Raw genomic sequence first — 25,331 nt, 5'->3', positions numbered from 1 at the left:
GCATGACACGGATTTGCATGAAAATTGCATCTGCTGTTTTATATGTGCAGGTGGAAATTTAGACATCATTACTATACTTTCAGCCGAAATGTGATACATCTCACTGCAGAAGAGAAGATTGTCATGGAATCGTAGAATTGTAGAGTTGGAAGGAAACCCAAGGGTCATCTAGTCCAATGCCCTGCAATGCAGGAATCTCAGCAACCAGGCAACCTTTGTATCTGCTCAGTGTGCTGTTGAGGTGCTGCTAGCTGTGGAAGGGGAACTTCAGCTCTCCCTTGTTAGGGTTATTTATTGTTAAACTGAACAATTTATCCTTATGACTGAACAGCCTTTCAACCTGAGAAGTCCTTTAAACAAAAGACTGTCCTCTGTCCAACATGTGACCATACTACACAAAACTCTGTGGTTTTTGGCTGTAATAGACGTAAGGATTGTTTTCAACTAAGGCCACATTCACACCATACATTAAAAGCAGTATCATACCACTTTAAACAAACATGGCTTCCCGCAAAGAATTCTGGGAGCTGTAGGTTGTTACTAGTGCTGAGAGTTGTTAGGAGACCTCTAGTACCCTCCTAGAGCTACAATTTTCATAGTGATTTAAAAACGCTGTTTCACAGGAAACTCTGAGAAGCCAGTTAAGAGGATGCAGTATTGGAGTACTAAGTTGAAATAAGCAGGTGTCTTGTCAGCAGTCTAGCTGCAGCATCCTCTGATTTAATAGGCATTCTCCCCCTCTCGAGGAATTTTAGCTGTGCAATGAGGGAATAGACAGCCAGTGTGGTACACTGAGACTAAGACCAAAGAGACTTGGGTTCAAATCTTCACTCCACCGTGAAGCTTTCTGGATGTGCTTGTGCCAGATAAAAAGGTAATAAATAAGACAAACACATAAATAAACTTTAGGAAATCTATTTATTATATTTTTCTCTGGTTTTAAATAAACAAAGTCCATCCCTCAGAACACCAACACAGCTCACCAATAAACAAAACAATGAGGAAGGAAACGAAACACAAACTATTTTCATCCCACTCATTAACTCAGAGATCTCTCCAAACCAAACTAGGCAGCCCATTTCTAGCTGAAGTAATACCCAGGCAAGCAAAAGGTGGTGATACTGTACTAGCCTTTCTTCCCCAACCTGATGCCCTGCAGATGTTTTAGACTATAACTCCCATCAGCCCTGGCATGCATGATGCTGAGGCTGATGGAAATATGCCTGTGTTGCCTGGGACTAATGGGATTGTGTTGCAGTCCAAACATCTGGAGGGCACCAGATTGGGAATGGCTGAATGGCAAATCAGTACATTATCAAATCCTGTATATTGTGACTGAGAGGACCAAGCAACTTGGAGCCACAGATGTAGCTTTAACTAGCTGTTATGGGCATAAACACACAGAGAAATTAATTTTCAGGACAGAGCACCAACCCACAAATCAACATTTCCTAATTAAACAGAATACAGAGATCTGTTCAAAAGTGGTAATGGGATTGGCCTGTCTTATACTAGGAATAAGGCCTTCTATTTACATTCCTCTGGTATATTATCTCACCATATACTCACATATTTTGTCTTCCTCATATGGTCAAATCATCAAGGGATAAATGCATAACAGGAATATTGAGGATCATTGCATGTGCTACCACTGTTACCATATAAGCTATCTCTGATGAAAGTCAGGAGTGCTTGAGATGCAAAACAAACAAACAAACAAACAAACAAACAAACAAACAAACAAACACCCTTCCATGGGAAAATGTGTAAGAGAAAGATCCCCACAGATTTTGCAAGAAGGACCAAGAGGAGGATCTGACAATCATCTGCTATCCTGCTCACAGTTCTCTTGTCTTACCTAAACTCCATGTGGATTTTCCAGCCCAGTGACACATTTTCCCCACACAAATTCCATCCTGTAAAACACTGCCTCTAAAGCACTGCTGTGGATTACATCAAAATGTTGCTATCTGGGTCAGGATGAGATGACTATGAATTGCCATTAACAAAGATATCCTAAAGCACATTTTCTCTCAGTTCAGAAAGCCAAACAGTGGAAGCTGATAACCCTACATTTTTAAGTTGCAGTTTGTGGGAGAACAACTGACACTAGAACTATCAGGCCAAGGGTAATAATGAGAGGCCAAGTCATATCAGGATTTACAATCACAGAACAACGTCTCTTGCGGGACACAGTGAATGACTTCATAGTTCCTTCCTTCTCTTTCAGCTGCGCCCATAAGAATTTCAGCTTTGTGGGCGGGAAGAACTTTGCCCCAAACAGGTTGCATTTGGGTAGGAAGAAGTGGGTCAGGTGAGCAGTGGCCACCTTGTGGATGAAATTGGTCAAGACTCTCTCGAAACACTGAGAGACTTCAGAAGGCTTCCAGTCTTTATCGGCCTTCCACTCCCACAGGGTGTGCAGGAAGGACGTCCGACTGTGGTAGGAACTCAGGTGACCCAACATTTGAGGGTATTCCATCTTGAGAGCATTCACAAGGTCCTCCAGCATCTTCAAGCAGTCTTTTCTAGAACAGACATCTCCCAGTCATTAGCCTGACTCATTCAGATCTTTTCTTAGAGCTTTTCCCCAGACAATATCCACCCCCCCCATCTCTCTGTGTACAATGAACCATGGTTATCATTTATGAAACTTGGGTAGTCACTTGACGATAGGGCTTGTGGCATGAGGTATATCTCTCTGGCCATACAGTCCGTCATCCACACATGAGCACACATGGAGGATATCTGCTGAGGGGAACTATAGAAAAGAGAAAACTTCAGGGGGGCAAGGTGGTGGAGAAAGTGATGGTGGAGCAGTTGCTCTTCCCTTTACTAATATATGACTACTATGCCTTGGAACATGTCTGTACACTATATTTCTCTAGCTCTCTTGTAACCCAACAGCAGGGAATAATTTCTCTCTAACACACACATGAAAGCACTCATCCCTACATGCAGCACATAAGCTTTCCGTTTGCAAAGACACTCCATGCCAAACATTGTCACTCCTGGTCCAACACTCCTTTCTGCACTGCAAGATCTCAGCCAAGACACCTGCCAAAGAGCAGGCTTTCTGTTATGAGTCTCAAGTCTTCTGTGAGCTCAGAAATAGAACGTCAGGCTGAGACATACAAGGAAGGGGGGGAACAGGAGGATGACATGAGGGAGGAGGCTGAGACAGAGGAACAGAGGCTTCTTTGTGGGCCCACTCCACCAGTAGGTGGCAACAGGAGAACAGGCCTTTTCTGCAGTGGCTCCCCATTTGTGGAATGCTGGTACAGCTGCCCATCTCATTTCGGAAGCCAGGGATGCCATCTACTGGGGGGGGGCAGGGGGCAGCCCCCCAATATTTTCCAGAAGGCAGCTCCCTCCCAAAATCCACAGCGATCCTGAAAAGGATGCGCCAGGATAAAGATGCTTCATCCTGCCATATCCTTTTGAGGATTGCCAGGGATGTAGCAGGGTGAAGCATCTTTGTCCAGCACACCCCTTTCACATAGGCAAGACGGCTGGCAGGGAAGGGGGGTGGCAGTCTGAGTTGGCCTGGCAGGGTTGGCAGGGGTATCATGTGCATGAAGTCATGCATACACAATGCCCCTCCCCCCACAGCACCTATGTCAGAAACTAAGTGCTGCCCTCATTAATCACAAACCCTAACAATGTTGCCAGGCACACATACCTGCAGCACTTGGTCTTGTGATACGATTGGGACCTGCTGTTGAGGTTCAAAATCTCTTTTTCAACATGAGAGAATGAAATTCTCCAGGTCTCTGAAATATACAGGACATAGACACGCACCACTCTGTGTCAGTAAGCTGGAGACACCTCCTTACAAGGAAACGTTTGCTGGTGGACAGCTTTTTTAAAAAATTAGGGGCAGGAGACATGTTATATGAAAGAGGTGGATTAAATTATGCAGGGTGTGGAAGAGGGGTGGCAACTTGAATATTGTGGGGTCCCAGGTAAGCCCCGCCCTCAATCACAAGACGTGGTGCACACACACCATTTGAATGGCAATGCCCATCAATGGGGGGGGTCCCCTGAAATATTTTTGGGGGAGGGGCCATAGGGACCTCAGTCCCCTGGAGTTGGCTCCTATGGCTGCTGCATTCCTCCTTGCACCTAGCCCCTTCCCTGGCTGCCTTGCCCCCAATTTCCACCAAGCAGGGCTCCAAGATCAGCTGGGCTAAACACAGACCAGGCTTAATTCCAGGTGGGGGCTTGTTGTGTAGGATCAATGCTCTTTATGCATGCACATTTTTTACAGCATCCACACAATTCAGATTTACCATTTCTGGGGGAAATTCAAGAAGTTTCGTGCTTTGCTGACATGTGACGTGTTTAGTTATTTTCTACAAAAATAAAATCCTTAATGGGCACATGAGTGTTTGTGTGTAAGTGGGAATCTAGGTGAAACATTTGCTGAGCCTACATATTGGAAGAGTTTGCTGGGAAACTGGAACCTTTGCCTATATCTCCAGCCTGAAATTTACCCCTAACAACCCTTTGATGGCACCAGGTTGGCTGACAGAGGTAAGTGGGGTGTGTTACCTTTATTGTGCCTCCCGGGGGATTGTTCAGCTATGAAATAAAACACCCTCATCAAGTGAAGCAGTTCTTTCCCCTTGATCAGCTCCTTCGCCTTCTTCATGCAGGGCCATTGGCCAGTCATCTCCAGAGCAGGGATGAGGTTCAAGGACATGAACTTGGCGCCTTGGTTGTCCAGCATTACAAGCTGAACTGCTGGACAGTTTGACTTCTTCTTCTCCAGCCTCATCTGCCAACCTGGAAAAGGCACTGAGAGACCAGATGGACAGCTAGGTGAACAAGTGAGGCAGCTCAGGGAGCCAAACAGCCTGCAACACTAGCAAAAAATGCAAGCCAAAAATGCAGTACACCTCCAGGTGTACATGTGTGCAGCAAATTTATGAATTTATTTATCAGGATTTATAAACTACTTAATTTAAACATAAATAATTCTCTAAGCAGTTTACAGAAAATGGGTTTGCTGGTGATTATAACTCTGTGAGGTGGAAACTACAGTTCACAGGATTTTTTTGGGGGGGGGGAAGTCATATGCTTTTGATGTCTGTTGGGTATCCCAGGCACCACAGGGAGTTGCTTGGGGTGCCTGCATAGTTCAGCAAGCTGTGGCTGGCAATGTTTACAAGCCTCCCAGGAATGTGTGGTGCCTGGGTGCAATATAAAGTGGTTCAGGTCTGTAAACAAACCCCCACTCCGATGTTGGCTATTCATCATTTCCTCCTACCCTCACCCCAAATCCCTGTTTGGCAACCACACCTGAATAAGAAGCTTTAAGAAACTGGTCGACGTCTTTCCGGAATTCCTCCATGATGTTCCGTGGGGAGATGGTCTTCCCATCCTCCAGAAGGAGCATTGCTGGGAAGCTGCGAGACTTTCTCAAGAGAGCCAGGGTGTAAAAGAGGCCACCATAGCCCTCCACTTCAGTGTACTGGACGTCCTGTGGGACAAGGATGCTTAGCATCACCTCAAACTCGCCCGGATGCAAGACCTGCAGGCAAACCAACAGCATCGTTGAAGACAACAAGGAAGGAAGGAGAGGGTTTGAGGCACAGAACCAACCCTGCCTCACCTGTCACACTGACTCTGAGGTCTTCCCTTCTAGCTGTTGTTGGACTTCAGTTCCCATCAGCCTCAGCCAGTATGATCCGTGGTTTGAGATTATGGGAGGTGTGCCCAATTGCATTGCAGGGGGTGGGGCAGGTTAGTGGCGGTTGCAGCAGCAGAGCAGCAAGGAGACACATGGCAGCTTCCTTGAGATTAATTCTTCCTTCAATAATAAGTGGCTGAATATTCAATTTACATTTCCTAAAGTCCACAATGATCTCTTTTGTTTTCTTTAAGTTAAGGAGTAAGTTGTTTTTCCTGCACCACTCTCCCAACTGCTCAACTTCCTTCCTATAGGCCACCTCCCCATCTCCAGCCGTGATTAAATCAACCACCATTGTATCATCTGCGAACTTAATGATCTTATTACTGGGGTAGTTGGGGGCACAGTCAGCTGTATAGAGCGTATATAAAAGCAGGCTCAACATGCACCCCTGCGGCGTCCCCGTGTTCGTGATGAGATCCACAGAGACATGGGAACCCAACCTGACCCTTTGGGAATGGTTTGATAGAAAATCTAATATCCACCTGCACAAACACGGTGGAAGTCCCAGGTCTAATAATTTGGACACCAATCTATGCGGAAGAATAGTATTAAATGCAGAACTAAAGTCTGCAAATAACAGTCTCGCGTAGTTCCCTTGCTTCTCCAAATGAGTCAGGACAGCATGTAAAGCCATTTCTACTAGGACTTTTGGTACCCCAGATGTTGCTGAACTACAACTCCCATCATCCCTGATCATTGGTCGCCTGGCTGAGTCTGATGGCAACTGGAGTCCAGCAACATCTGGAGGACCACAGATTCCCCAGCCCTATTCTACAACTTGGGTCCCCTGATGTTGCTGGACTTCAGCTTCCATCATCCTTGACCACTGGCCAAGCTGACTAGGAATGTTGGGGGTTGCATCCCAACAACAACTGAGAGGTTGCCCAGGTTTGGATAAGGCTGCTTACCTGGCATTTGTTATACATTACCTTTTCATACTCATAGCTGCTGCCTGGAACGAGTTCCCTGGTGTCCCTGAAGTAAGGCCTGTCTGGGCAATCATGCAGATAGGTGAGAAAATGACTGAGGAAGTTCTCAAGCACATCTGCTGCCTGGGCTCTGTCTGGCTCCTCCAGGGACAGAGGCTTTGCCTTCTTTTGAACCAGTGTGTTGCTCTCTGCCTGCAGGGTTTGGTGGTTTCCTTCTCTGCCTCCCACAGCCACTGCAGACAAAGCCTCTGCATCTTTGGACACCCACCCATCACCTGCTAGAACAAAAAAACATTTCGGATCATAATTGTATTTAGTTCGCTTGCTAAGGATGATGATGATGATGATGTTGATTACATTCCACACTTCCCAAGATAGTGGGGAGTTCCAGGAACAGCTGCCACATGAAATTAGTTTTCTTGTGAGATTAATGGTGTATTTTTAATATCTGGAGGTTTTGTGCATGTTTTACAAATATACACACTGGGCAGGGAAGACCGGAGTCAATATCCTTGTGCTGGCTGGAGCTGTTGGGAGTTGTAGTCCAAAACATCTGGAGGGAACCAGGTCAAAGAAGGCTGATCTAAAATGTTGAATACAAAAGTGGCACCAGTAGTAAAATGAGCATAAAATAAGCAAGATAATAACCTACCTGCCGGCTCCTGCTTGAGCCTGTCTGCCCTCCGTCTGGACCAGGGGGCTGGTGTCCCAGGATGCTCCACAGTTTCAGGGATTTGGGGCACCTTGGGACTTTGCAGATTCCCATCTGCAGGCTCTTTGGACTCTCCTGCTGATAGCAATGGGGTTTTGTAGCCAGGCACCTCCCTATCGCTGGTCTCTGTGCATGTCCTCCCTCTGTTCTTACTCTGAGACCTCTTCTCCATCTTCTCGCCATTCCTGACAGGCATGCTGCTGAGAATGGGAAGGAGAACCGGGCCTAGTTTCACAGACCGCTCTGGAAGCCATGTTGAAAGATTAGCAACCAGTCTTCCCCAACCAGATGCCCTCCAGATGTGTTAGACTCCAACTCCCATCAGCCCCAGCCGTCACAGTGAAAGGTTGAGGGTGATGGCAGCTGTAGTCCAAAATACCTTGGGGCAGGCTGCCCTAAAACTACCTGAGGAATCTCACATCCTGCAGCAAGGGGTGGGTGCTAAGGAAATATTTTGCTTAGTCTGTGGTTGGAGTAGCAGCACATTTGGCAGGCCTGGCAGGGAGACTGGCGTGAGAGGAAGGAGACAAGGACAGACTTTTAAAAAGTGAGTTTTCCTGCAATAACATCGAGCATACAAAAGAGAATACAGTGGTACCTCAGGTTACATACACTTCAGGTTACAGACTCTGCTAACCCAGAAATAGTGCTTCAGGTTAAGAACTTGTCTTCAGGATGAGAACAGAAATTGTGCTCCGGCGGCCCGGCAGCAGCAGGAGGCCCCATTGGCTAAAGTGGTGCTTCAGGTTAAGAACAGTTTCAGGTTAAGAACGGACCTCCGGAACGAATTAAGTACTTAACCCAAGGTACCACTGTAGTATATAAACAGACCGACAAGTGTGTGGAGCATAAAAGCATAGTAGATATCAATAAAATTACTGAAATAATGGTTGACAAGTAAGTGAAGAGACACTAAAAGGCATAATGATGGAGCTGTTTCGTGTTTAATGAACTTACTCTTGGTTTGTAGGGAAGTTGATCTGTACGTTGGGCTTCTTTGTTTTTACTATATTTAAGTCCCCCTAGCCTATATTCACTAGTAGGGACCTGCCTTTGCAATTCCCCCACCCCACAGAGTTTCCTAAGGATCCTTACTTACCCCAGAGATCACCAACTGCCCACTTCCAACGGTCAAACCCAAACCCTCAGAATGTTAGGGAGCAAACATTCCTGATCAGACAGGAGGGCTGCTTGGAGCTTGGAAAGTTCATTTTAAAGAGGAACTATTTCAAGTTCAACATGTCCCCAAAGGAACTGATTCCACTCCATGTTAGTCCATTTACAAAATGAACTAGTTTGGTTCACGTTTAAGTAAATGGGTACAGGGCTTCAGCCTTGCAGTGGTATATCTCATCAGATGCTTTTTCATCATGCCCAGAAATACTATGTTGTATCTCTGCAACAAAACAAAACAAAACCAATTTTTTTCTTTGCTGATAAATAATTATGATAAACTCAAAAGCTTGTTGATTCATTCATGTCTGTTTAGTTGGTCTTTAGTGGTAAAATTTTTAGATGGTTTCCATATAGATAGCTGAACCTCTTAGCAATCCTTTGCCACTGAGTTTACTGGAGCTAGTTTTTCATAGGAAGTTTTTAATGTTTGATGTTTTATCTTGTTTTGTATGCTGCATACCTTATTTATGTATTTTTATTAAAGTGGGGTCTCTAAATATTTTGATACAGAAATAAAATAAACTTACTTGGGAGTAAGGCCCATTAAATGCAGACTAAGCTTGCTTCCGAGTAAACATATGTATGCTCAGCTACACCAAACCTTGTGTCTTTGAACTAGGTTATGAACTACTCTCTATAAGTTGAATAATTTGTCTTTGAACTTGATATTTCTCCTCCCTCTCAATTCCTTTTACCTCACGTGTTATGTTATTCTGAGAGCTTTTTTGCCTAAAGAGCAAGGGGTGTGTGTGTGTGAACTCAGGATAAAGTGTTCATTTCCTAATTATTTTTCTGCAGGAAGAGTGACTAACCAATCTAGCAAAACTAACAATGAGTCTTGTGGGACCTAAAAGTCCAACAAATTCATTATGGCATTAGTTTTTGTGAACTGTTCATAACAAATTTGTGAGGCTTTAAAGTGCCATAAAGCTACTCCACTGGAAACTGATCAATCTAGAGCAATTATTGGTTCTCATCTATAACAAATGGGTGTGGCTAGTCAAATCTTGGGTCCTGGGTGTTAGATTAAAAGTGACAATGAGTGACATCTCCTAAATCATTGGAGGAAATAGCTGGATCCTTGTTGTTGTTTAGTCGTTTAGTCGTGTCCGACTCTTCGTGACCCCATGGACCAAAGCACGCCAGGCACTCCTGTCTTCCACTGCCTCCCGCAGTTTGGTCAGACTCATGTTTGTAGCTTCGAGATCCTTAAAGAAAGTTGAACCTGTAGCCATTGTTCATACAAACTTAATGGATCTTATGAGATGTGTGAATTAAGGAATTTGAATGTATTATATAGCCTAAACAATGGAAAATTGCTTTACATTCTGTGGAGCATTTCTTCAGACTGGAAATTGAGATTGATCCATCAAAAATAAATATATTCTGTTGGCAGCTAAAATGGAAGAATCCAATGAGAGGTGTTTTCCCCCCAAATATATATATAAATTCTGCACTAGAAATCTGTCTAGAATTATGTTAATATTCAGACCACACACCTCTAGTCTAGCAGGAGCAGCGTGAACTCATGCAGGTTTACTGTAGAGCTGGGCAACCTGTGGTCCTGCAGATATTGCTGCACTACAACTCCCAGCATCCCTGACCCCTGGCTATGCCAGCTGGAGCGGATGGGAGTTGCCTTGCCACTGCCTCAAAAAAGTGTTTTTGCACTGCATTGTGGCTGCATATAGCACCACCCTTTTCCCTGTAGAGAAACAGATCCACCGCTAAAACTGAAGGGAATGTCTGATTTTATCATTTTAACTCTCTAGCCCTCATTGTTCCAGGAAAGTAAGAGTTTGTAAAAAAAATCAAATTCCGAAGTAAAGCGAGACACCAGTGTCACTTTACTTCTCTCGTTTGGTCCCTCCACCTTTAAAAACTTCTGTTTCACGTCAACCCAGCCCTCCCATCAATCCATTGTGATGGCCGAAAAGAAGCGATGGGGGGGAGGGATTTTTGGTTTCTGCCCAAACTCGGCCCCGCCTTTGAGGACTTAAAAGCCGCGGACCAAAGCACTGCGTGCACATTGGGCCTTCGGGATTCACACGTGGAGAAAGGTGACGCGGGGTTTGTGCGGGAGGACTCGGCGGGGTTTCTCAACCCGTTTTATTCGCGAGTGACTTGTGCGTTGCAAAATGGGGGGCTCACTTCTGCACGTGCCGAAGCTGGCACCTGCTCGTGGGAAGGGCTGGGTGTCTTTTACGAGGTTCATTCGAATTGATCCGTTTACACGCAGGCTGGAAAGGGGGGGGTTGTTTCTTTTCAAAGACCCCCCCGATAAAACCGATGCTTGGCCGGGTGTGTGTGTGTCTCCCCCTCTGATCTTAGCAAGGTCAAGGGACTCTGGTGTGGTTTGACTTCGAAGTCGCTTCGGTTTCCGTTAGGGGGCGTTTGGTTTTCGGGTCGGGAGAGGTGTACTCGGGTGGCTGGGTGAAGGGGCTGTGCTTCTGTGCCTTTAATATCTGTGTGGGGGAGCGAATTTAGCAGCTTGTTATCCCAGGCACACCTGCGGAGGAGAGATTCTCAATTCTACATACCTGTTAAAGGTGCAGGAGACCTGCCCTATCTGGCTCCCTGCCCACCCCAACTGTGGCTATTTGGGTGAATTTCTTTGGGATTGAACATTGCAATCCTATACATACTTACTGTGCTCAATAGGATTTACTCCCTAGTTCTTAAAATTGTAGACTCATAACCCACCTACTTTATGCCCATTGAACTGGATAGGATTTCTGAATAGGACTTCCTTCTGAATCCATAATGCAGAATATAGGGCTGTCAAACTGGACCAGTGAAGGTGCCAGTTGCTGGTGGGGGTCTCTGCCCATCTTGCTTATTCTGTTCCCTTCTGGTCTTTTCTCCGAGCCAAGGCTTTGTCTTGGCTGTGTGTGTGTGTGTGTGTGTGTGTGTTCACTGCACATCTTTACAGTGGTCTAAATGGGTCTCACTCCAGTAACTTTGGTGCATGCACCAGAATTCAAGCCTGGATAGGTGTTTTTTTGCCATATCAGATGGGCATGGGCATCTTAAATTAGCAGCCTCTGATTGGGGCCACTGTCTTCTACTTACTGCCCCCCCCAAAAAATGCTGGGGTGAAGCATGCAGGCATAGTAGGAAAACTTTGATGTTAAATTTGGAGGCATAATTTGGACTCCAGAGTCCTTTTTTTGCAGCTGGCGGCCTGCAAATGTTGCTGTGTAGCTGCAGTTTGAACCATGTTTGTAGACTTTCCCCCCTCTTCCAGGTACATCTGGGCTTTGTCCTCTTGCTTCCAATCCTTACAGGCTCCCCCAGCCTCGTCACCATGGGCAAAGAGAAGACCCACATCAACATAGTGGTTATTGGGCATGTGGACTCTGGCAAGTCGACCACCACAGGCCACCTCATCTACAAATGTGGAGGCATAGACAAGCGTACCATAGAGAAATTTGAGAAGGAGGCAGCTGAGGTGAGTTCATGCTAGGGCTCAGGCCTAGAATGAAAGGCAGTGCCTCTAGGTATTCCTACTTCCTTGACTGTGCTTGCACAACTAGGATATTGGGGTAGCTTTGAGCCACTGGCTGCTCCAGGAATCCTATCTCCCCTTGTTTGTCCTCTTCTCACCCCACTGGAGTGTTTTGGAAATAGTGTGCATTTATTTTTATTTATTTTTAAGATGCTGACTTAACTTAATGTAGCCTCCATCTTCAAGGCTAAGGTGTATGTATGTGTAAATAAAACTATATATCTTAAAGATACTACAGGCTCTGCCATGCCTCATTCCAAAGGAACACAAACCCCGGTTAAGTGCCAAGACCCCTGAAATCTTGCTACCGCTTGGCTGAGTTTGGGGTGGCCGGTAGCAATATATTAACACTCTCTTACACACAGCTACATCTACCTCCTGCAACTGCACCAGATTCAGGAGAAAGCTGGCTTAGATGTTAAATGCATAGCAGCAAGCACATCAGGGTTTTGTTTTGTTTTAACAAACTATTTAAATTCACTTAAGAGGCTATTATTGGTATATGACCATGGAGAAGAGTTAACCCTTTCTAACCCTGTTACAATCATTTTGAAAATCCCCCTCACATGCAATTAATTCCAGAAAGAAACAGCTCCTACAGCAGTGAGTAGGTATGCCATTTTAATAAGGAATGTGGTACAGAATGAAAAGATTAAATCTCCCTATGTGCTGCACTGCAGTCCTAATTAAAGCTTCCCCCGACCCCATCGCCATCTGTGCATGCAGTTAATTAAAAAAACAAAGTAAGTTGGACTTCCTGATGATGCATTTTGCATCATGTATAGTTTGGTTGCTAAAAGTAGTTTTCTCTCTTCCTTACAGATGGGGAAAGGCTCTTTCAAATATGCCTGGGTGCTGGACAAGCTGAAAGCTGAGCGGGAGCGAGGGATCACCATCGACATCTCCCTGTGGAAGTTCGAAACCAGCAAATTCTACATTACCATCATTGACGCTCCCGGCCACAGGGACTTCATAAAAAACATGATCACTGGGACATCTCAGGTAAGGCTGCAGCCTTCCACTCCCATGGAGAGGAAATGTGTGCCATTAGCTATGTCTGCTTCCTTTTTCTTTGCAAAACAGTGCAAAGTAAAATGTAACTTGCTTTTTTTTTTTAAAGCCTCGATCAAGGCTTGGTCAAACCATATCTGGAGTACTGTGGCCAGCTCTGGGTGCCACAGTTTGAGAAGTATATTGGCAAACTGGAACGTGTGCAGAGGAGGGCTACCAAGATGATAAAAAGTCTGGAAATCAAAGCTTTCCCCTAACACAACCTCATGGGTTGTAGTTTGCTGAGGACTCTTGAAACTCCATTAGAGATTTGTATCCAATTTCATGGCACTAATAGTTTCTAGATGAATGTAAATGACTTACACCTGCCATATTAGTTTGCCCTAACTGTGCCCTAGATTCTACCCTGACTCCTTGGGAGTCCCTAGACACCAGACAGTATTCCAGAGCTGTCTCTTGGTCTCCCCAGGCTGACTGTGCAGTGCTGATTGTGGCTGCTGGCATGGGTGAGTTTGAAGCTGGCATCTCCAAGAGTGGGCAGACCCGTGAGCATGCCCTTTTGGCCTATACTTTGGGGGTGAAGCAGCTCATCATTGGGGTGAACAAGATGGACTCTACAGAGCCTCCTTACAGCAGCAAGCGCTACCAGGAGATTTCCAAGGAAGTGAGTGCCTACATCAAGAAGATTGGCTACAACCCAGCCACTGTAGCCTTTGTGCCCATCTCTGGGTGGCATGGAGACAACATGTTGGAGCCCAGCAGTAATGTGAGTAGCCTGCAGTATTTTTCTTCCCCTTTCCTCAAACCTACTCAGTGGGGAAGTTTAGATTGATGAGGTCAGTAGTATTTCTCCAGCACAAACCTGTGGTCCTCCAGATGCTGTTGGACTACAACACCCATCATTCCTGACTGTATTTGCTGGGGTTGATGGGACTTGGAGTCAAGCATCTGGAGGGCGTAAGACCTCATCCTATCTTTATCCCATGTCTAAAAATCTTACTTAAGCATCTATTCTGGCATTGGAGATTTAAGCAGACATCTTATGCCCACTTTCAAACATACCTCTGCAGTCATAAGAACTAGAAAGTTCATTTCCCCCCTCCTTTGAAAATAAATCTGAGGCTTTTGGTAAGCTGAATTCCACATCCAGTGGAATTGCAGAAGACAGATAGCCCTGTTCATACTGAGTTAGGCTGTTTGCCCACCTGACCCACTTTGGCTAACATAGATTGGCAGTAGTTCTCCAGAGTACCATGAAGGAAGTCTTTGGTAAGCTCCCAATTGAAGATCCCAGGGATTAAGCCTAGACTTGCCAAGCTTGTTCCTACTCCTTCCTAAAAACTGGAAACACATTCCCAGGAGAGGGACAGGAGAACATGCTCCCTTCCAAAGACCAAGAGGTCTCCAGCTGTAGAATTGCATGATGTGACTTCAGGCTGTCACAAATATTTGCCGGCATGCTCAAAACTGCACATGCTCTTCATCTCTGTTGGCAGATGCCTTGGTTCAAGGGCTGGAGCATCACCCGGAAGGAAGGCAATGCCTCTGGCACCACTTTGCTGGAAGCTCTGGATTCTATTATCCCTCCTTCCCGCCCTGTTAACAAGCCCCTTCGCCTTCCTCTGCAGGATGTCTACAAGATTGGCGGTATGCATTATTGTACAAGTGGGATAATAATGTAAAAGGATATTGACCTGCGCTTCCATAGTTATGCTCAGTGCAGTGATTCAATGCAGGCAAATATTCCAGCTTTCAGGAAGAATTCCAAGTCCTTGCTGGTCTGCATTTGTAGCCTGCATTTCTGCCAAAAAGGCTGCCAGAGCAGCTTACATAGAATCAACTGAAGGCTTGCAGTCTAAAAGCCATGGCACACAAGGGGAAAGAGACTGGGATGGAAGAGGAGAAACACAAACTCGGCCACCAATTCTTAAGTGTTAAATAGTACTACTTTACATATGGAAGCCTAGTGGGTTGCCTGAGGCTGACTAGGCCATATTTTTCACTACTCGACTTGGGGCGGCTGTTGTTCTATGAGGCAGAGCTTGGAGTAACTCTGTCAGGCCATTAGCTGTGCAGCTCAGTGGGTAACCCTGTTGCTTTACCCTTAGGCATTGGCACTGTCCCGGTGGGCAGGGTGGAAACAGGGTTCCTGAAGGCCGGCATGGTGGTCACCTTTGCCCCCACCAACATCACCACAGAGGTGAAGTCTGTGGAAATGCACCACGAGGCGCTGGCGGAGGCCCTGCCAGGAGACAATGTGGGCTTCAACGTCAAGAACGTGTCGGTGAAAGACATCCGTCGTGGGAACGTGGCCGGGGACAGCAAGAACGACCCCCCCATGGAGACAGGCAGCTTCTCAGCCCAGGTGAGGGGTGGGCAGGGCCAGAGGGGTCTTGGGAGATAGAGGAAGCTTCCATATTTAGTCACTTATTGGTCCATTTAGCTTGGTATTGTCTACACTGACTGGCAGCAGGTCTCCATGATTTGGGCCTGGTTTCCCTCCCAGTCCTACCTAGAGTTGCTGGGGATTGAACTGGGGACTTTCTGTCTGCAGATGCTCTTCCACTGAGCTGCAGCCCTTCCCATAATGCTTGGTTGCACATCCTTGTAACTCCATAAAGCAGGGGTGGGGGACCTTTTTGGCCTGGTGGGCCAGGCCTTTATCTCCCCACACCTGCACAGGCCAACTTACTACCTGTCAATCAATCATACATACATACAAACAAACGTATGCTGCCTTTCCACAGTTCAAGCCATGCTCAAGGCGGCTTACATAATGAATAAACACATAACTACAACATAACAAAAGTAGACATCAGTAGTAAATTCAAAAATACAAAACGAAACCGAACAATTCCCATACATCACAGCAAACAATACAAAAAGAACAACAACCTAGCAATAAGAGCAACAACTCCCTCCTCAATCCCACCTCAGCAGCCTGAGGCCCCACCCTCCCAGACCAGGTGTAAAAAGGCCAAGCTTGCTTCATTGGATGCTCAGTTCTCATTTCCAGTCTGCCCAGGTTAAGTACCTTAAAATCAGGGCCAGAATCAAGGATCAACATGGCTGATACAGTAACTCATAATGCCATTCCCCATGGGCTCCAGTCACCATTGAGATCAAGCCCTTTGCATTACAAGTATTCTGAATCCTGAACTATTATTACTGTCCTGGTCAGAAACATGGAGTTGCCCCAGGTGGCATGGCATTCAGAGAAGAAAACAAAGCTTGTGGAATACTGCATAAACAGCAAGAGGAATCTGTTGAAGTTGAACAATCATCCAATGTCAAGTGGGCAGTTTCCTGCCTCTGCTGTGTAGCATCATCATCCTAGAACAGGACTCAAGGTGCCTTAAAATAAGTAAAAATAAGAACTGCAAAAAAGGGGGGAAAGCAATCATTAAAAAAGTAAACACTGATAGAACAAAAAGCTATATACATACATACAATTTATTTAAAACCTTACAAATAATTACAATAAAAACCAGTACGGCACCAACCCTTTCATAAAAAGCAGTCAATTCCTAAAAGCCTATTGGAGCAAAAAAAAAAAAAAATACCTGCCAGCAGAAGGAGAGCAAGGAGGGTGCCAATCTAGCTTCACCAGGGAGGGAGTTGTTCGGAGATATATCGATCTTGCCTTATCGATAGAGCCGCAACGTCAGACAGCTTTACGATCCGCATCAATCACCTACAGCGGTCCGGCAGGCTTCCTCTCAAGCTGCGCAATAACTCCTGCTGTCTCTCGTTTCAGTCACGGCTTTTTAGCAGAGTAGAAGCACAGCGTGTAAAGCAGTCTTGCTTCTTGTAAGCACACATAGACAGGTTCGTCTATTTACAGCTCTTTATTAAAACATTACAGCAAACAAAGTCCAGGGCTTCTTTCAGCCATGTCTCCCTCACAGATACACAGAGGGAAGTGAAAGTACAGGGAAAAACTCCTCCTTCTTAGCTTCTAAAAGCTTCTGTCTCCGCCCAGCTGTAAGCTGACGTTAGCAGGTGACACACACCAGGGGAATTTAACCAGATAAATTCTGAACCATCACACCCCCCCTTGTGTCCCTGCGTGATACCTGTGCAACATCTTCAGTAACACCTTGTGAGATCAATTCCTTCCCCAATGCCTTGTGCCCTCCCTTGGCAAACCTGTTTGGCATTTGTGGAACCACCTCACAACTCTCAGAATCGCACTGTGCGAAACTTACCCACGCACCTGTGGCCTGATACCTCTCTGGTGGGATACCTTTCGTTGTGCGACTGGACCTCCTAGGCACAAACTCAGGTGTTCCCCCTGACTCATTTTGATCAGCAGGTGTATCCTCTGCATCATGGGATTCACTCTCTGACTTAAAGCGTCTTCGAATCCTCTCCATTACACTCACAGGAGAACTAGGCTGACTCTTGGGCTGTCTCTTAACAACTTGTGGAGATGCCACATCCTGCTCTTGACCCTGGTCAGTGACCTGGTCGTCATCAGCAGCCTCAGCCCCTTCTTCCTCTGCCTCATCAGAACTGTCTTCTGGGTCAGAGAGACAATCTGAGAGAACATCACGCCTGACAGGAGTCTTTGACTTTACACCCTCCTCTAAGAACTCAGCGTGTTTACTGATCAACACCTTACTCTGATCACCTGATGGGTAGGCAAAACGCCATGCACGGGCATCTGGCTCATACCCACAGAAGATCATTTTCTGGACTTTGGCTCCATCTGGCCCTTGCAAAGCCTTAGGCAAAGCGACAAGCGCAGGAGTCCCAAAAGTCCGCAGAAAGTGAACCTGGGGTTTGCGGCCATTTAACAAAGAAAACGGTGTGTCACCTACCAGTGAGTTGTAGACACGATTCCAGGTGAATGACACAGCCCTAGTAGCCTCCACCCAAAACTCAGGAGGCAACCTGGCTTCTTTCAGCATCACCTGTGCAGCCTTAACCAGAGCTCCACTCCTCAGCTCTGCCCCCCCCCTTGCTGGGGTGAATTAACTGTGTGGCGTATCCCTCTCTTCTGCAAGAACTTCTGCAACGCAGAACCAGTGTACTCAGCATTTCTGTCACTGATGATCTCTTGAACCCTGGTGGAGAACCTCTGTTCCACCCCCTCAATCCAGCTCTTGATCAGCTGTGCTGCATCCTCCCTGGATTTGAGACCGTGAGCCCAGGAACTCTGCGAGAAATTATCCAAAAAAGTTAGGAGAAACCTGGCCCCCCCTAGACTTGGTTCCTTGACAGGACCGGCCAAATCTATGTGTACCAACTCAAAAGGTTTAGTGGCCACACGTTCCACCTTTGGGTAACTGCACCCTCTCACCTTTGCCTGCTTGCAAGTGTCACAATCAATGGCACTTCCACAATTTTGAATCCTACACCCCGTGGCAATCTCGGGCAGAGTCTGCAAGTCCTCTACCGACCCATGAATTGTTCTCTGATGCCATACGCATGCACATGTAACATTATGAGCGGGAATTGTAGCACGTTGGTTGGGAACTGTAGCACGCAACGCTTGTGCTTTCTCAACCTTCCCCTCACCCCCAAGAGACGTTTTAAGAATGAAAAGATCATTCTGTCCCTTCTGCACTTTGGCCAGTAACCTCCCCTCTCTGGAGATTGTGCAGACATCATTTTCAAAACAAACTTTGAACCCCTTATTCAACAAATAAGGCACAGATAGCAAACAGTGATGAATCTCCGGAACAATACAAAAATCCACCGTCTCCTGTAAAACAGAAAGATAGACATTAGTGCATTTGCGAACTCTAGTTTTCTGTCCATTCGCGAACTTAATAGTTTGTCCCTTCGGAACTGCTGTGCAATTCCACCTCTCGACTGCAGGGGTCTCTGGAACCATGTTGCGGTTAGCTGCAGAGTCTATTACAAGGCTGAGCTGGAAATTTTCCACTCCGCCGTCTTCAAACACTGCCATACTCGCAGAAACCTGATAAGACTCTTCCTGTTGTTTACCACGACCACCTGGCTCAGTTCCACGCCTGCCTGTCATCCCAGGCCTGTTGCCATGGAAACCTGCCTGATTCCCATGGGAAAAGTCTTTGCAAACATCCTGCATCGGCTCTCTGCTCCGGTGGGGGCAACTGCCACGCCGACGTTGAACTCCAGTGGAAAAACACTGCCCGGGGCTCCTCCCAGCTGGCCTGGCCTTCCTCCTTCTGGAACGGTGCCTTCCACCAGCTTGGCCCCCCCTGAAGCTCCTCTCTGCCTCAGCACAAAGGGAAAGTTGTTTAAACTCGCCTTTGGAACTCTTCGCCCCCCCGATCTGCTCACTAGCGCTCCTAGAGGCTAAGACATCGGGAACAGGGCCTGCCAGTCCAGCCTCTCCAGGACTCAGTCCATCACACAGACGTGTAGAAGCATTACAACAGCTCCCCAACACTGTCCCAGCCCCCATTGGGCTTTCTGGGCATCCTTCTGCCTCTCCAGGGCTTCCTGCAGGGCTCTGGCCTTTCGCTGACGCTTCACACAAGCCCTTCAGCAAATTCCAGGCAGCCCACGCTGTCGTTACGCCCTCCAAATGAGGCCTCAGTGATGCATCAACGCATGCTTTGAGCATATCCAGCTCAAGTTGCATTCTCTGCTGGCTATCTTCAGCCAACACAGCCCCACAGCTTGCTTCACCTGCTCCAGCTGCTGGCCGGCTAAGGGGTGATTTTGGCTCCCATTGACTTGCTTCCCAGAGCCCTTCGACCAAGAACCATCCCCTTATTTGTCTGGACCACGTTGCCCAACTCTTTAGAGTGAGCTTTTCCAGCGGTATATTCTGGCTTTCAGCCATCTTCTCCCGTTCTCCCAAGGTGCCCCAAGCTGTACTTACTCCGTACCAGCTTCCTCCGGCCTTCCCTTCCGTGGAGAAACGATATTTCAGCTGCGTCTCAGCTCCCAGCTTTTAGCTGCTTTTTAGCTCTTTGTGTATCAGAAGCTCTCACTGTCTCTCGGAAGCAGGCAATGAATCATCTGCTCTCCGGCACCCAGTCAGCTCCCGTTCCGCTCCTCAGCCGCAGACCGCTGACTTCAAAGCATTCCTGAGGCTCACACCGACTGCTTTACGAGCGTTTTCTGACACCATAACCTGTTCGGAGATATATCGATCTTGCCTTATCGATAGAGCCGCAACGTCAGACAGCTTTACGATCCGCATCAATCACCTACAGCGGTCCGGCAGGCTTCCTCTCAAGCTGCGCAATAACTCCTGCTGTCTCTCGTTTCAGTCACGGCTTTTTAGCAGAGTAGAAGCACAGCGTGTAAAGCAGTCTTGCTTCTTGTAAGCACACATAGACAGGTTCGTCTATTTACAGCTCTTTATTAAAACATTACAGCAAACAAAGTCCAGGGCTTCTTTCAGCCATGTCTCCCTCACAGATACACAGAGGGAAGTGAAAGTACAGGGAAAAACTCCTCCTTCTTAGCTTCTAAAAGCTTCTGTCTCCGCCCAGCTGTAAGCTGACTGTTAGCAGGTGACACACACCAGGGGAATTTAACCAGATAAATTCTGAACCATCACAGGAGTTCCATAGTTTAGGAGCAGCCACTGAAAAGGCCATCTCCCATGTTCCCAGGGCTGATGGGAGTTGTAGTCCAAATCATCTGAAGGGCACCCAGTTGGGGAAAGGCTGCTGGACAGGTAGAGTGAATGTTTCCTTGTTCTTCCTCCTTGACCTTGATGTTGTAGGTGATCATCTTGAACCACCCGGGCCAGATCTCAGCAGGCTATGCCCCAGTCCTGGACTGCCACACAGCCCATATCTCCTGTAAGTTTGCTGAGCTGAAGGAGAAGATTGACCGCAGGTCTGGCAAGAAGCTGGAGGATGACCCCAAATCCCTGAAGACTGGCGATGCGGCCATTGTTCATATGATCCCTGGCAAGCCCATGTGTGTGGAGAGCTTCTCTGAATACCCACCTCTTGGTAAGTTTGCAGCACATTTATCAGAGACTTGTGGCCTCATATCTGGGATTGGCTAGGAATTCTAAAAAACTAAAACATCAGGGCAGTTTTGAAATTGGTGTAGCTTAGAAAGGTTCAGTCCACTATCTCGATTCAAAATGACTTCCAAATGTATAAAAAACCCACAGATTAAAACCTGCTGCTTGATCTCGGGAACCATCATGCAAAAGTGTCCATACTTCCATTTCAATGGGCATCATTTTGGTTTTTCTCATTATGTGGAAGGGTGAGGGTCTAGGTTGTGCAAGGGCCTTTTCATCACTTGGGTCATTCAGCTATGCCTAGGCCTTGACCTGGGGAAGGGCAATTGCTCAGTGGCAGAGCTTCTGCTTTGCATGCAGAAGGTCACAGGTTCAATCCCAGGCATCTCCAGGTAAGACTGGAAGAGAAACTCACTGGCGGATACCCTGGAGAACCGTGGCTTGTCAGGGCAGATCGTACTGAGCTTGATGGGCCAGTGGTATGTTCCTGTTTTCCTCTGGCACTAAGGGGCATTGTGCATGTGCACATACCCCAACAGCCATGAGGGCTAGCAACTTGGATTTTTTAAAATTGGACTGAAAAATTAGATTTTTGGGTAGCTAAGTCTATACCCAGTACACCTTGCCCTTGACTGAGGATGTGAGACTGAATTGTGGGAGTGGGTGCAGAATGTGGTTTGAGAGTTTGCTGTAACAGGAAGTTTTGAGTAGGTTTGTACTTGATGTGTGTTGCTCATGTAAGGGTATTCTGCTAGGAATAACTGCCTCTGTAGGACCTTCTGGGTCTGTTTAGGAGTCTTCTTTCAGGCCTCTCCTGTCTGCCTCAGTAGCTGTTTTGAGTAGACTGAACTTGAAAACCGCGCACATAAATCGTCCAAATAAACAAATAATGAATCATTCTGTGGTCAGTTGTGATGAATCAGGTCCTCCTTTGAAGCTTGGCAGTGAGTGATGATCTTTAACTGTATCCTCCTATTAAATGTGCCACATGCTAAATATTAGTGGCTATTGTATGATATGAGTGGGTAGGCCAAGAGTAGGTAACCTTTACCCCTCCAGATGTTGATGAACTACAACTTCCATAATCCCTGGGCAAGCTTCCTAGGACTGAAGGGAGTTGTAGTGCAGCAACATCTGGCAGACCAAAGGTTACCCCCATCTTCCGTTAGACATTTATTTCTGGCTTTTAGGAAGGCTGCTGCTTGCTAATGGTGCACTCTTCTAGCTTGCAGTTTTGCATTCTACAGCCATTTATAGCTACATCTATGTGACAACTTTAAAAACTAGTTTAATAATCAGTCCTTCTTCCTAAGGAATACTAGGAGCTGGTAATTCTGTGAGTGAAGCTACAAATCTCAAACTTGGCAACTGCAGTTAAGCCATGGCAGTTCAAACCTGTTGGTCATAGTGTTACGGTAAAATCTGGGTGCGAGGCTGCTCTGCCACCCAGCTCGTCGGACTAAGTCCGCGGGTCCCTGCGGAGGAAAATGAGCTCAGCCGGAGACAGGAGCAAGCTGCAGAAGATCCAAGTTTATTGCGCAACAGGTTCAAGGCGAGATAGAACAGCGAGAAAGGGGTGACATGAACTTTTGAAACTTCCCTCCATGCCCCAGAATACAGTGCAAAACACATCCCAGTTACATCATGAATACATTAAGAAGAGGTTGGGTTACACAGGATTAACATATGGAGGAGGGAGGGGGAAATATGCAGAGCTGGAGATATGCGCAGATAAGCACATCCTGAGTACCGGTGATGAGAAGACAATGGTCCATGTACTGGCATTGCCTGGAGGAAAGGCTTGGCAGAGTGATTTGACAGGATTAGGGTCTTGACACCTTGCTTGAGGGATTATGGAGGACAGGGAGGTGTCATGGAGTCCTAGAGAAATTGAGCAAATTGGCACGTTGATTTTCTATGAATTTTATAGATTTTAGTCCCTTTTGACATTGACAATTGGAAATAAATGGATATATTGTAGCGAAGAAGAAGGTGAAGAAGACATGCCCCCCCATCAATAGGTAAAAGGATTCTGGAAACTGTGTTGAACTTTCTGTGCCCTAATGAGATCTCTTCTCTCTGGCAGGTCGTTTTGCTGTTCGGGACATGAGGCAGACAGTGGCCGTGGGTGTAATTAAGTCTGTGGAGAAGAAGGCTAGTGGGGCAGCTAAAATAACAAAGTCTGCCATAAAGGCCAGTAAAAAGTGAACAGCTTCTTGCTCCCCCCCCAGCACCAACAGCTGGTGCTTAGGTTCTTTCTGATCCCTGACTGGAGCCTGGCCTCACTCAAACTGGACTGATGGCTGAGCACTGCCATGCAGCGGAAGAGGATCTTGAAGGAAACTGGACACTCTGTGTGGGCGGTGGGTTTAAAAGCCTTAAATATATAAAAATAAAAATGTGCATCTAATTTGCCATGTTTCTCCATTGTTATAGCATCCATAACCAGATTATAATACTTGTGTCCAAATGTACAATTTGCAGTTGGGTGGAGGGGAGGAAGAGAATATATTGGCCTCTTTATAATCCTTAGTTTTAAGGACTGTAGTGGTTCTCAGTGCAATCCTGCATGTCTACTCAAAAGTAAGGTCCACCGAGTTTAATGGAACTCGCTTCCAGGTAAGTGTGCATAGGATTGGAGACTTCTTAAAAACTGCATCTACAGTACTAAACAAATGCTAGTGTTATTTTACTGCATTAGCAACTATGAGGATTCTGCTTGTAGGAGAAGGGGGTAAGAGGATGATTCTACAATCTAGGTCTAACCTAGATGTACCCAGCCATACTTTAAAAAGTAGAGAACATGAACAGCCATGCATAGTTACCAGGATTGCTGGACCTCAGGCAGTGACTTCCTCCTAGGACTCTCCAGCAATGAATATATCCAGAAAAAGCTAAGCAAGAGTACAAGGTGATTCTTCCATAAGGCTCAAACTCAGCTGTCTTCTCCCTTCCAAACTTTAAGCTTAAAGTTTAAACCATCCTCCCTCTGCCCCATGTATTTACTTTCCAGTCTTTGTATCTTTCAATATTGAGGAGAGTGAGAGGTGGACATCAGGGCATAATATATTTCTCAAAACAGGTGAGACAGAAAGATGTCATCTTGCACCAAAGGCTCGTTGAAGAGGAAAGTTATCTGGTCTCTCCTAAATAATAAAATTGCCAAGTCCAAGGGATGCAGGTGGCGCTGTGAGTTAAACCACAGAGCCTAGGACTTGCCGATCAAAAGGTCAGCAGTTCGAATCCCTGCGATGGGGTGAGCTCCCGTTGCTCGGTCCCAGCTCCTGCCAACCTAGCAGTTCGAAAGCACAAAGTGCAAGTAGATAAATAGGTACTGCTCCAGCGGGAAGGTAAACGGCGTTTCCGTGCGCTGCTCTGGTTCACCAGAAGCGGCTTAGTCATGCTGGCCACATGACCCGGAAGCTGTCTGCAGACAAACGCCGGCTCCCTCGGCCAATAAAGTGAGATGAGCGCTGCAACCCCAGAGATGGTCACGACTGGACCTAATGGTCAGGGGTCCCTTTACCTTTACCATATGTCTGAAATCAAGGGGCTTATTTTGAAGTATACATTTATAGAGTTGCACTGCAAATCTGACAGTGGAAAGCTTGTTCTGTTTGTTGCAAACAGGCATAATGGTCAGGCATGTCTGCCAGTTTAAAATAGGTGGGGAAATTTACAGTCTTCCAGGTACTATTTTGACTCCCAACTCACATCAGCTGCTGCAGCATGGCTAATGGGTGGGGATGCTGGGGCCCAACAGCATGTGAGGGGCCACTCTTTCCTCATCTGTTATTTGAAACCTGCTTTCACCTCTGAAGCAGAATCCTAGGTTGTATTTACAAGTCCCATTGTACTCAATGGATATATTACTGTACTTACAAGAATAGAAGAGTCTTGTTGTATCAGGCCAAAGACTCATGTGATCAATGCTGTTACTATAGTGGCCAGATGTCTCTTAGAAAGCCCACAAGCAAGACCTGATTGCAACCGTGTTTTCCCCACCTGTGTGGGAAGCAAGTGGTATTCAGTGGCACACTGTGTCCAACAGCAAAGACAGAAAATACCCATTGCGGCTACTAACTATTGGTAGCCTTGCACAGCTTGCAATGGCAAATTGCACCTGATGAAATAATCTCATTTATACAACTATAGGGTGCAGGAGCCCTGCCTTCCTCCTCTGCATTCTGACACCTCCCTCTTATGCCAATAGTGTGGTGTAGTGGTTAGAGCGCTGGATTCGGACCTAGGAAGCCAGGGTTCAAATCCCAACTCAGCCATGAACCTCACTGGGTGACCTTGGGCCAGTCACGACTTCTAGCAGTCTAGCCTACTGTAAAGGGTTGTTGTGGGGATTAAATGGGGGG

General features: G+C 46.5%; 2 protein-coding genes across 12 annotated transcripts; one reads left to right on the top strand and one right to left on the bottom strand.

The window, feature by feature from the left end:
- Window positions 1-899: 899 nt before the first annotated feature.
- Window positions 900-10,385, bottom strand: LOC309376663 (cyclic GMP-AMP synthase-like). 6 transcript variants are annotated; one of them, XM_081923209.1, is made up of 7 exons: window positions 10,367-10,385; window positions 7,280-7,539; window positions 6,628-6,905; window positions 5,305-5,536; window positions 4,555-4,800; window positions 3,683-3,773; window positions 900-2,528 (listed from the first exon to the last, which is right to left on the bottom strand). In XM_081923209.1, the coding sequence occupies exons 2-7, from the start codon at window positions 7,533-7,535 to the stop codon at window positions 2,078-2,080; spliced, it is 1,554 nt and encodes a 517-aa protein (XP_081779335.1). In that variant the 5' UTR covers window positions 7,536-7,539; window positions 10,367-10,385; the 3' UTR covers window positions 900-2,077. The 6 variants fall into 6 exon arrangements, with proteins under 6 accessions (XP_081779335.1, XP_081779330.1, XP_081779334.1 ...); XM_081923204.1 differs by lacking the exon at window positions 10,367-10,385 and adding an exon at window positions 9,043-9,074; XM_081923208.1 differs by lacking the exon at window positions 10,367-10,385 and adding an exon at window positions 8,439-8,529 and having other exon boundaries at window positions 7,280-7,536.
- Window positions 8,522-23,374, top strand: LOC309376664 (elongation factor 1-alpha 1-like). Of its 6 annotated transcripts, none has more exons than XM_081923214.1 (8): window positions 8,522-8,608; window positions 11,803-11,966; window positions 12,846-13,025; window positions 13,504-13,800; window positions 14,531-14,681; window positions 15,143-15,399; window positions 20,710-20,944; window positions 23,051-23,374. In XM_081923214.1, the coding sequence occupies exons 2-8, from the start codon at window positions 11,823-11,825 to the stop codon at window positions 23,170-23,172; spliced, it is 1,386 nt and encodes a 461-aa protein (XP_081779340.1). In that variant the 5' UTR covers window positions 8,522-8,608; window positions 11,803-11,822; the 3' UTR covers window positions 23,173-23,374. The 6 variants fall into 6 exon arrangements, with proteins under 6 accessions (XP_081779340.1, XP_081779336.1, XP_081779338.1 ...); XM_081923210.1 differs by lacking the exon at window positions 8,522-8,608 and adding an exon at window positions 10,456-10,575; XM_081923212.1 differs by lacking the exon at window positions 8,522-8,608 and adding an exon at window positions 10,476-10,575 and having other exon boundaries at window positions 11,763-11,966.
- Window positions 23,375-25,331: the final 1,957 nt, after the last annotated feature.

This window comes from Podarcis melisellensis (genome assembly GCF_964234715.1).
Source record: "Podarcis melisellensis genome assembly, chromosome: 8".
NCBI lineage: Eukaryota > Metazoa > Chordata > Lepidosauria > Squamata > Lacertidae > Podarcis > Podarcis melisellensis.
The sequence above is the reverse complement of the archived record's forward strand: the minus strand, read 5'-3'. Positions and strand labels throughout refer to the sequence as shown.